Source organism: Nothobranchius furzeri, chromosome 9 (assembly GCF_043380555.1).
Source record: "Nothobranchius furzeri strain GRZ-AD chromosome 9, NfurGRZ-RIMD1, whole genome shotgun sequence".
Lineage (NCBI taxonomy): Eukaryota > Metazoa > Chordata > Actinopteri > Cyprinodontiformes > Nothobranchiidae > Nothobranchius > Nothobranchius furzeri.
In genome coordinates, this window is record NC_091749.1 from 35,938,166 (window position 1) to 35,950,349 (window position 12,184).

The 12,184-nt window shown below is 43.6% G+C and overlaps 1 protein-coding gene across 1 annotated transcript in view; it reads left to right on the forward strand.

The window, feature by feature from the left end:
• The first annotated feature begins 6,628 nt into the window (after positions 1-6,628).
• The window catches only part of LOC129164784 (uncharacterized), a 34,334-nt gene continuing 28,778 nt past the window's right edge, over positions 6,629-12,184 (forward strand). The window contains exons 1-6 of the mRNA XM_070554822.1: positions 6,629-6,746; positions 10,091-10,209; positions 10,364-10,526; positions 10,628-10,820; positions 11,057-11,146; positions 11,703-11,792. Of these exons, the coding sequence (XP_070410923.1) occupies positions 10,104-10,209; positions 10,364-10,526; positions 10,628-10,820; positions 11,057-11,146; positions 11,703-11,792 (642 nt within the window). The 5' untranslated portion in view covers positions 6,629-6,746; positions 10,091-10,103. The remainder of the gene's footprint in view (positions 6,747-10,090; positions 10,210-10,363; positions 10,527-10,627; positions 10,821-11,056; positions 11,147-11,702; positions 11,793-12,184) is intronic.

Sequence of the window (12,184 nt, forward strand, 5' to 3'; positions counted from 1 at the left end):
GCCTGGTGTATTCACACATCATGGGCCACATGCTGGGTTATGGAGTTCCATTTGTCTAACAAAAAACATGTGATATGTGTGGATGTTGTTCCTTTATGTCAGTGCTTTATGCATATGCGTTACATGCATATGTGTTTGTTGCATATGTCATTGCATATGTGTTCATTGCATATGTAGATGTTGCATATGTGTTCATTGCATATGTGTAATTTTTTTTTTTTTGTTACCGTGTCCTGTCTGGTTGTGAAGCAAGCAGAATTGATGTCTGAATGCTGGTGACAAGCCTTACAGATTTACTCTCAGGTGGAGCATCAAAGCGTTTGCTTTGCTTTTAATGTCACGCCTGATACTTAAAACTTTATTGTTATTGTTGTTGAATGCATTGTAATTCCGACCAGACACGGAGACAGAGGTGAAAGAGAAAGGAAAAGAAAAGGTGGGGAGAGAGGAGGGGGGGGGGGGCAAGAGTCTGCTTCTAGACCTGCAGAAAAAGACAAAAAAAAGGGACACAACAACAATACAACAAGATCTAGCTATCACTGCGTCAACTTGATGAAGAAAATATATAATCAACATTGCTTAACTGAAGAATCACGATAATAAATCACAGTGCATTAAGTGCCCACCATAGTCTTAAGACCTGTGTTTCCAAGCCCATACTTTTGAGAGCACCATGTGAGCACCTGTGTGTGTACACGCGCTTGTTTATGTAAGGTTTCTCTATAGGAGCGTCCAACAGAGAGTGTGAGGGACCACAGATCCGCCCCCCAAAGATGCGCAGGAGAGGGGGGGAGCTCCAAGTCCCAGAGATCCAGGCGCTGCCCCAGAACACAGGAACCCCAAGGAGACTGCAACCAGGAAGGCCCCCCCCCCCCCCCCGAGAGGCACAGAGGATCGCCCCGGGGGGCCACAACCAGCAGCCGGCAGAGTCCCGGGAGATATCAGCGGCAAGCCCACAAGCCCGCCCGCAGCCTCCCACCCCCTAGCCGACCGAGCCCGGGACCCAGCGACCCGGGACCCAGGGGCGACCACCCCCGCCGGGGACCCAGCAGAGCCCAGGGACCCAGACCCCACCAGGCAGCCACCGGGATCTATCAGGCAGATGCCTGAAACTTAAACCCCCAGACCCGGTTGCCATGAACACTCAGGCAGACCATGGCACAACCCCTCACACCAGGTGTGGCAGGGGGAGGGGGGACAAAGATCTATATCGTCAAGAGAGGTTCCAGGAGAGGGGAGGAGTCAAAGGCCCCACCTGACATATACAATCATACACAAACACAGTCACACACACCCTCCCTCATGCTCACACATGCACATACAACCAAAGACTTACAAAAATGCACGCCGGACACCCACTCATGCTCCCCATACACACCCTATTCACTCTGGTCCCGGTACTGCTGCACACTGGGTACAACCATCACCGGTAACCAGAATTTGACCCTTTCTGCTGGGGTGCTGATGAGCAGGCTCCCCCGCCCAACGCTGAGCACAGCAACCCACCAACCCAAACCCCAACCAGACGGCCAGATCTCCCTCCTAGCCTCCAGCCCCAGGAGGCCTAGCAACAACAGAGGTGGCTAAGACCCCTAGTCTCCCTCCGCCTGCTCCAATATAGTGTTGTGTGATCATGAGGTGTATTCCATGGCTGTGGTGAGTGGGCAGTGCGGGCATCATCCGGCCTATGCCAGCTGGTGCCACCACACCACCCCACTTACACCCTCAGCCATCAGTGTCTAAGTGCAGTTTAAAATTGGAAGTGGGCACCGGCACCCGGGAGGAGGCTGAAATATCCCCCTGCCAAATGCCATTGAATGTGCTCACTCCCAAGGCCCTAAGTGTGTGTTTGTGTGGAATGTCGTCAGTGGAAGTGTATAAGGTGCAAATAAAATTGGGGGGGCAGATTGCCACAGGAATGTGGAAATGGGGTCCATACCCACACTCCCTGACTTGCCCACCCCCCAAGGTCCTATGTGTATGTTTGTGTGATGATGTGAGGGAGCAGGAGGAGAGAAATCTGCGGGGATGGGGAGGAATGGCTGGCTGGGCTTGCATATGTGTTCATTGCATATGTGTTTGTTGCATATCTGTTCATTGCATATGTAGATGTTCCATATGTGTTTGTTGCATATGTGTTCATTGCATATGTGTTTGTTGCACATGCGTTCATTGCATATGTGTTCATTGCATATGTGTTCGTTGCATATGTGTTCGTTGCATATGTGTTCATTGCATGTGTGATTGTTGCATATGTAGATGGTGCATATGTGTTCATTGCATATGTGTTTGTTGCATATGTGCTCATTGCGTATAAAGATGTTGCATATGTGTTCATTGCATATGTGTTCGTTGCATATGTGTTCGTTGCATATGTGTTCATTGCATATGTGTTTGTTGCACATGCGTTCATTGCATATGTGTTCATTGCATATGTGTTCGTTGCATATGTGTTCATTGCATGCGTGTTTGTTGCATATGTGTTCACTGCATATGTAGATGTTGCTTATGTGTTCATTGCATATGTGTTTGTTGCATATGTGCTCATTGCGTGTAAAGATGTTGCATATCTGTTCATTGCATATGTGTTCATTGCATATGTGTTTGTTGCATATGTGTTTGTTGCATATGTGTTCATTGCATATGTGTTTGTTGCACATGCGTTCATTGCATATGTGTTCGTTGCATATGTGCTCATTGCATGTGTGTTTGTTGCATATGTGTTCACTGCATATGTAGATGTTGCATATGTGTTTGTTGCATATGTGCTCATTGCGTATAAAGATGTTGCATATGTATTCATTGCATATGTGTTCATTGCATAGAAGGAGTTCTACATATTGGTGTTGAAAATGATGAAAGCAGAGATTAAAATTAAGGAATAATATATGCACTAGAACAAAACAGATTATGTGTTTGTTGCACGTGTTCATTGCATATGTAGATGTTGCATGTGTGTTCATTGCATATGTGTTCATTGCATATGTAGATGTTGCATATGTGTTTGTAGCATATGTGTTCACTGCATATGTGTTTGTTGCAAATGTGTTCATTGCATATGTAGATGTTGCATATGTGTTTGTAGCATATGTGTTCATTGCATATGTATTCATTGCATATGTGTTTGTTGCAAATGTGTTCATTGCATATGTAGATGTTGCATATGTGTTCATTGCACATGTGTTTGTTGCATAGAAGGAGTTCTACTAATTGATGTTGAAAATGATGAAAGCAGAGATTAAAATTTAGGAATAATGTATGCACTATAACAAAACAGATTAACCATCTGATGCATGAATTATGAAATCTTCAACCATGATTTTTTAAACAATTTTTTTCATTCATCTTTAGGTGTGAATGAAACAAATTTCAACAAATATTTTTTGTACCAATTTGTTAATTTACAAATACTTTATTACACGTCCATCTCAGTGGACAGCGTGCATTCTGAACATGAAATATGGTGGCTTGACTTACTGAAGTCCAAATGGAGGGGCTCAAATGCAATAAAGTCTTCAACAGCTGTACTTAATAGCAAAAATAAAGAAATAACAATTTTGAGTACCTGTCCACTGTAGTGACCATTATGCATCAAAGGGTTAACAAATCCGAGAAGACTGTTAGATGGCATACCCAGACTGTAATGTACAGAAGAGGATACATTTATTAAGACTGTACGTATAGTCCTAATCCTGCCACTGTAGGTTAATTATTGTTTTCTATGAGCTAACATGTCTGCACAGTAAATTAGCTGAAATCCACATGCTTTATTTTATTTATTATTTTTCCATTCAGTTTTAGGCTAAAGAAAGTTGCCAGCTTCGTTAGCTCTATGCTATTTGCACTAGGACCCCTTTGCTGCCCAATACACATTTTTTTTCTCTTCTAGCACTCACAGAGCACGGTCGCTTCTGCTTTGCTCCCTTATCTGCTTTTCCCAAGGCTCTTTTTGTCTCGTCTGCCTACAGAGCGCTTCTCTGCATTTCCTCTGGAAATCACTATTTTTCAGAAATGGATTTAATTAATTGGTCATTCAACGCGATTGATAAGATTTTTTCTACGATGAGAACCGAGGAGGGGGCTCGCGCTTGTCCTCACAGGACACATGCAGCGGGATTTATGCTCGATTCCTGGAAGAAGTGGAATGTCATCTGTCTCTCTCAGCTGTCCATTGAGGACGTCGAAGATGTGTGTATATTTGGCCTGATGATCACTGGATTTCTTCTGATTGGAGTGGGAGGATATCTGGTTTTCTGAAAAATTGGGATGACGGGAGCGATTGGAGGGCGACCCGTCCGGGCGGAGACCTCACAGACTGGGACGTTACTCGAGGTGAATCGCAAGCTGGACAATGTCTTAGCTGCATTACCGGTGTTAGTGCGCAAATTGGATGTCATCTCGGAGAGGGTCACCGGACGGTGTGGACATGTTTAATCACCGAATTGGCTTCACTGGAGGATTTGAATGATCAATACAGACTTTAGGGCAGAGAGGAAAATTATCTCTGCCTGACCCAAACAAAGTTTGTTATCCAATCTCACGCCATAAGCAGCATTGGAGTTGTGTGCAAACACCCCCACGATGGAAGGAATACAGACAAATGCTGTGAACCCCCCCCCCCCCCCCCCCCCCCCCCCCGCCTTCAGATTGTGGTCTCCGCACCGAGGTCACCAAGTTGGAGGCACTCACTGTGCTCTGTGCTTTCCCGTGACCTCACTCCCACCTGTGGATTCAGTTGGTCGAGCGCCACACGGGCTGCTCCCGCTGAGGAAACCAGGGTCCCAGCCCCTCCCCCCACCTACCGGGTCTCATGTTGTGAACTGTGACGTTCGTGCTTATATGTTGGGTGTTTTTTTTGCATAGTAGATCTACACCCTGCCGGTGTAGCTCTGTTAATGCTTTTTTCTCCCTCCCCGAACTCTCCTCATGTAATCCCCTCTTCATCTACTGAAATGAGCGCCGCTATGGCTGCTGTCATGGTCTGCCTGTATCTGTCCTGTCTATAAGTGTGTGTGTAATCTTGGTCAGGCTGTTCTGTGGAGTCAAGTTCCTATGCTCTGGATCGCTGGAGTGCTGGCAATAAAATTCTTTCTGATTCTGATACATGCCTGGGAAAAAAATTAAACAAAAAACGTAAACGTCTAAACATTTTGAAACCTTTTTATATTGAAGGTAAACATTTTTTGTACTATCTAACAAAGCATTGTGCAAGACATGGCCTATTTGAACAATTACTAATGATGACGGCAACAGGCAACTGCAACACAGACCAACGACAAGGACCAATGACATGAACTAACAGCAGAGAGCAACGACATGAACCAATCACAGAAGGTAAAGCCGTGCAGACCAAGCTAACGGGGAAACCACAACTTACAACAACTGTGAGGTGTACGTTAGTTTACTGCTTATATATTGCTCAATCAAAAAAGTAATAACCACAACAGCAGCTAGAGACATGAACGTTTGCATGCAACACATGCAACGAACACATATGCAACATCTACATATGCAATGATCACATATGCAATGAACACATATGCAATGAACACATATGCAACATCTACATATGGAATGAACACATAAGCAACAAACACATATGCAACGAACACATATGCAATGAAAACATATGCAACATCTACATATGCAATGAACACATATGTAATGAACACCTATGCAATATCTACATATGCAATGAACACATAAGCAACAAACACATATGCAACAAACACATATGCAACTAACACATATGCAATGAACACATAAGCAATGAACGCATATGCAATGAACACATATGCAACGAACACATATGCAATGAACACATATGCAATGAACCCATATGCAACATCTACATATGCAATGAACACATATGCAACATCTACATATGCAATGAACACATATGCAACAAACACATATGCAATGAACAAATATGCAACGAACACATATGCAATTAACGCATTTGCAACAAACATATATGCAACGAACACATATGCAACAAGCACATATGCATGTAACGCACATGCATGAAGCATCGACAAAAAGCAACAACATCCACACGTATGAAATATGCTTTTTTTGGAGACAAATGGAACTCCATACAGGGTAACCCCATAGCTGTTTTTGAATAACGCTTTCTTCATTAGGTCTAATCTGAAGATCATGTGTGTGTGTGTGTGTGTGTGTGTGTGTGTGTGTGTGTGTGTGTGTGTGTGTGTGTGTGTGTGTGTGTGTGTGTGCGTGTGTTTTTGTGGCATATCTGGACTTTTGACCTGAATACGTACCGACATTACAAGGACCTTTGTGTCTTAGGAGGACTAGGCCAAGGTCCGCCTAAATCATGGTATGTATTTGCTTTTTTAAGTACTTAAAAATAATTTTTTCTCATGGATTTTGGGCAAAACCTATACTTTACAAGTGGCTTTATAGTTTGGATTGTGTTTTGACACTTAATAATATATAAACAGCTTTTATTTTCAGTTTATTAATTTGTCCATCTATACCACTCAATATGATTTTTGTGTATTTATGTGTATAACACAGCGCCCCTGGATGTTGTGTATTTATTGCACTTTTATACACATTTATACACTTCGCGGGGTTTTGGGGTGTCCCTTTTGTGATTGGCTGTGGGCGGGACATAAAGCCCAACCCCTCAAAGCTACTTCCTGAAGACGTGCCTTTAAATTTTAAATGCCTTCAAAGCTGCAGCACTCAAAATGGAGGTCCCCGTGGATTAAACTTCACAGGTAAGCAATAGTATTAATACATTTCGGTTATTTTCTAGTTTTAATGTTTCTTTGATGTAACAATAGACTTGTAGCAAGTATTTAGAGAATGCAATGCAGTTCGTTTGGTTAGCAGTGAGTTGCTAGCTAGCTTAGCATTAGCTTGCAGGGTGTCCTCCAGAAAACTTAAGCCTGGCGGTAGAGAAGCCCAGGCGTTGTAGCGAGGCTGGTGGAAGAGCACGTTTATAAGATTCGCTTCCGTTCGTCGTCCGTGATAACGGGGGGGAGGTGGGGTGAGCGCACGGGTAGATTCGGTACCGTGCGTCATCCGTGATGGGGGGGGGGGGGGGGGGGGGGGACTGATAGAATCGCTACCGTTCGTCGTCCGTGATAACTTGGGGAGGTGGGGGTGAGCGCACGGAAATATTCGGTACCGTGCGTCATCCGTGAGAGCGGGGTGAGGTGGGGGTGAGCGTATGGATAGATTCGGTACCGTGCGTCGAACGTGATAACTGGGGAGGTGGGGGTGAGCGTATGGATAGATTCGGTACCGTGCGTCATCCGTGATAGCGGGGTGAGGTGGGGGTGAGCGCATGGAAAGATTCGGTACCGTGCGTCGAACGTGATAACGTGGGGAGGTGGGGGTGAGCGTATGGATAGATTCGGTACCGTGCGTCGAACGTGATAACGTGGGGAGGTGGGGGTGAGCGTATGGATAGATTCGGTACCGTGCGTCATCCGTGATAGCGGGGTGAGGTGGGGGTGAGCGCATGGAAAGATTCGGTACCGTGCGTCGAACGTGATAACGTGGGGAGGTGGGGGTGAGCGTATGGATAGATTCGGTACCGTGCGTCGAACGTGATAACGTGGGGAGGTGGGGGTGAGCGTATGGATAGATTCGGTACCGTGCGTCGAACGTGATAACTGGGGAGGTGGGGGTGAGCGTATGGATAGATTCGGTACCGTGCGTCGAACGTGATAACTGGGGAGGTGGGGGTGAGTGTATGGATGGATTCGGTAGGTACCGTGCGTTGTCCCTGATGAGGGTGGGGAGTGGGGGGGGGGGGGAATAGGGAAAGCCCTGGCTTGTAGCAACGTTTTCAAATTAGTTTTATATAGTTGGAAAACTAATGAAAGGTTGTGAATCTTACAGTTTTTGGTTACATTTATTGAATTTGTGAAGCTACAGCTGCTAGTTTAGCATTAGCTTGGTGCTGTAGCACATTGCATCATGGGATTGGTAGTGAGCTTATAAACCTGCAGAAAATGGTACACTCCTGTTGTGTTAAGGGCTGCCATGGCATCAAGAATCGGGAGCAACTGTTAGTTTTTCCCAGAATCGTACAGATATAAACAAACACGCCTGCCGAACTTTTACTTTGTAATGTAAACTTTTAATTTCTGCAGAGGAAACTTGTTAATATAAGTCAACATGGTGGATTTAATAGAAGCTTTAAAGAACAAACTCTGGACGGTGTGAGGTGAGTTTGTCTCACTGCAGAAATAAAAACGCACACGGAGCGTCAGCAGTCAGACGCAGCCACTCACCAACACTCGTGTGTGTGTGTGTGTGTGTGTGTGTGTGTGTGTTTGAGCGTCAGAAGGGTGAACAATAACCTGTAGAATAATTAAAGATGGTTCTCTGTGAATGAACATAATAGACCCTTTTACTACCTACGTCATCAAAAGTTGCGCGCGCAGCCTGGCAACGAGAGTGAAGGCTTCCTCATTCACATTCGATACTAAAACAGCGTTTGAAACCTTTTGTTTTGAAGTTCTGAGCACTTAAAAAAAGTCGGGTTGTTGCGTGTATGGATGCCAGAATAGCTTCTCTTCAAGCAGTGGACTGAAACTTTACAGAATTCCGACGGGAGCACATCCATTTGAACAAAATCGGAGGCGTCTGTGGCTGCAGGCCATCAAAAGTGTAACTGCAGCCTTTCCTGTTTTTCCCATCCTAACACAAACTCAACTTTGAATCAAATTGCTGCTGCGTGGCTGCAGCATGACCCAAGTCTGGAACATCAAAATGACAGAATTAAACAAATTTATACGCTTTATTTCATGCTTCAAATTAACATTTCATTCTAATTCATCTGTATTTTCCCACTGCATATTAGTATAAACTGTATTTCTCTAAAATTTACACGATTGTACTCTGAGCACGCTAAAAAAAGAAACCTATGCTATACTCACCCTGCCATGCAGGCACAGTTGGCTGTGAAGACGTAGTTCTCTGGTTTGTTTACTATGACCCAAGCCTCATACATAGCAGTCCTTGTCTTTGGCTAGGAAGGACTTCTGCCTTCAAGACGCAAAACTCAGAGTCTATGTCGTGATATTTTACTTTCTGTACGTGGCCACAGACAACATAGTTGTATGCATCTAACGATTTGTATGCCCGTAGCTTCTCACTTGTGTACTTACTGGGCCTCTCCACTAAAAACGTGTACATATCGGGCCACTGGATATCTGGCCACGCACCTACATCTTACACCCATTCCGTAATGCCACAGGGATCCGGGAGTCTGTCGCCATTCGTTAAAGTGAGTTTAATAATACAACATTCAAGATTTGCTGGTGATAACCCAGCAGCGTAGCTTGATAAAGCCTGAAACAACGCCATTCTCTGTTGCCAAGCTGCGCGCATTCTCGTTGAAGTCATATTGTTTACAAACAGTAAAAGGGTCTATACTGGAACATTTTTGGTAAATAATAATTTGGGAAGACGGCAGGAACAAGGAATAAAATAGTTTACAGTATTTAAAACATCCCTAAACTGGAGACTTGACAGGTGTGATCCTGATTCTGTGAATGAACTGTCAGTGAAGGCTTTCACATCACAACTCTGCCTCTCCTAGTTACAACTCTGGTGAGTGTGACTTCTTGTCCTCTGCGCATGCAGGTCACTTTGGGGCCATAAAGCGTTCACACTGGAGAGAGTTTGATGTCACATTTCAGTCAAAATGTAAACAACCACACAAAAATATTAGGATTTTCGGAATTGAGCATCAGGACCTGCAGCATGAACGTAACGTCAGAATTATCATTATTTGAAACTTGGAATTATCATTTTGTTACCCTTCCTGTAGCTTTCCTTAAGATTTAACTCTTGCTATTATTTAGTGCCCGCCTTGGGACTGGGAGGTCAATTCCCAGTTGGGTCATAAGGCGACCAGACTTACGGGACCCCACGCCTCCCTTCTTGACACTCGGCTTCAATGGGTTGGATTTGGGTTTAAACCACCAAATGGTTCTCGAGCACAGCCACTGCTGTAGCTCACAGCTCCCTGTGGGGATGGGTCAAGTGTGGAGATGTAATTTCACACGTGTGTGATGATGACTATGGGACTTTAACTTTACAGATGCCAGTAAAACATGGAGAGGCAAAGACGCATTAACCCAAAAGGAGATGCTAAATATCACATTGAGAATGGAAAGGACAAAGTGGGATTTGACGTAAAATCCATCAGTGCCTACAAAGGTATAATTATTTTCTGGTAGTTTAATAAAAATATAACCTGAACTCTACATTGACAATTCTCTCTCTCTCTCTCTCTCTCTCTCTCTCTCTCTCTCTCTCTCTCTCTCTCTCTCTCCCCTCCCCTCCTCCCCCCCTCCCTCCCTCCCTCAACAAGGCCGTGGTGTCTTTGTAACTACCTCTTTTCAAAAAGGAGACTTTCTGTTGGAATATAGAGGAGAACTGATCAGTAAGGAGGAATGTGAGAGGAGACAAAGAGTTTATCATGATACACTTAAAGTGTTTCTGTTTGAATTCTACTTTGACGGAAAGCTGTGGTGGTGAGTATGATTATACAATCAAATTAGAAATGGCTGAATGTGCTGTCACTGGAAGTCACAAGACAATTTATGATGTAATAATTGATGCATTAATGTTTTAGTGTTGATGCAGCAAAAGAAGATGGGTCACTTGGAAGACTTGTCAATGATGATCATGTCTGTCCTAATGCCAAAATGAAGTACCTGACTGTGCAAGGGAAGCCCCATTTGTGCTTGTTTGCTATTCGAGAAATAAGCCAGGGAGAAGAGGTAACCTATAATTACGGTGACTCAGACTGGCCATGGAGATGCAAGGTGACTGACAATTGAGTCATTAAATTTTGAATGCCTATGAAATTTGCCTATGGAAGAAACAAGTTAATGTTTATTTACAGTATAAAATCCAATCATTTTTAACACGTGTACAATATTTTTATGAAAGACAAAGCATGTTTTTTTTTTCATCCTAATAATTTTCAGCTTTCCTTTGATGTTACTTGAGTGGTATGAATTAAGACTATCACTAACTTTTATTCATTTTTCTGATGCAGATAAGGACTGAAAAGAAGCATAGTAAGGTGGCAGCAAACAACGCAAACCAAACTGATCCAGACCTTGAGCCGCTCCATAGAAGTGCAGAGGTAGTCTATTTTTATTGTTCACTTAAATTATGCTACTTCTAATATGGGTTTTCCAACAGTACTACTCCGTGTGACTTGGATGGGTGTGGTTCAATTTTACTGCCTTTTCCAAAGACATGGTTCAGTATTTTCACCCAAATTTTCAGTACCTGATTGGTTGTGGTTCTTAGCATGCTGACCAAGTCTAAAAATACTATGTAAGAGACTGACTGTCTCTGATTTGGCTAGGGTGTGGAGTCACTAGTTGTTCCAGAGCTTTCTGCCTGCAGCAGTTTATAGGTTAGGTGGAGTAGATGGAGTAGAGTCAGGGTCAGAGTTTGACAAAAAGCCAGAGACTGGCAGTTAATTTGCAGTCCACTGCTATACAAATACATGCCTTTTACAAACAAGTAGACAGGCAAGCTGCACAAGACATGGATCCATGTCCTCAATTTAAATTTTCCTGGGGAGATTTTTTTGACACTATGTCCTAAACAAATATTGAATTTCTTCAAGAATTGTCTAAATTTAGTTTGTCACTAACTTGTATTGAGTAGCTGATGCTTGTCTGATGCAGGTCTCACCTGAGGCAATCCAGAGTCAGATGCCAGAAGACAACCTGAAGCAGACTGATCCCAACCTGATTTCTACCAACAGGAATGCAGAGGTGATTTCTATTTAATAATTAGATGATATATGCAACTTGTTGTAAGATGTTAGTCAACCACTCTTGTAATTAGTGTGTAAGTGTATCTGAGTGTTATGTGCTTTACATAGACACTGGTTTGTCAGGACAATCTCAACAGAGGTTTTCATTTTAGTAAGCCATCTGTGTGTGTGTGTGTGTGTTTAGTTGCGTTCTATCCTATTGTTGTTTAGGAGGACCATAGGGTTTATGTGGACCTTCGTAGGTTCAGTGGAATTATACATTGTCTAGCCCAAAAAATGTCACCACCAAAAGAAAAAGCTAGCTGTTGCACTTATGCGCAGTGGGCAATATTTTACTCAAATAATCCAAATGGCTGTGTACATGCACGTCAGTTGGAATGATGATCGGAC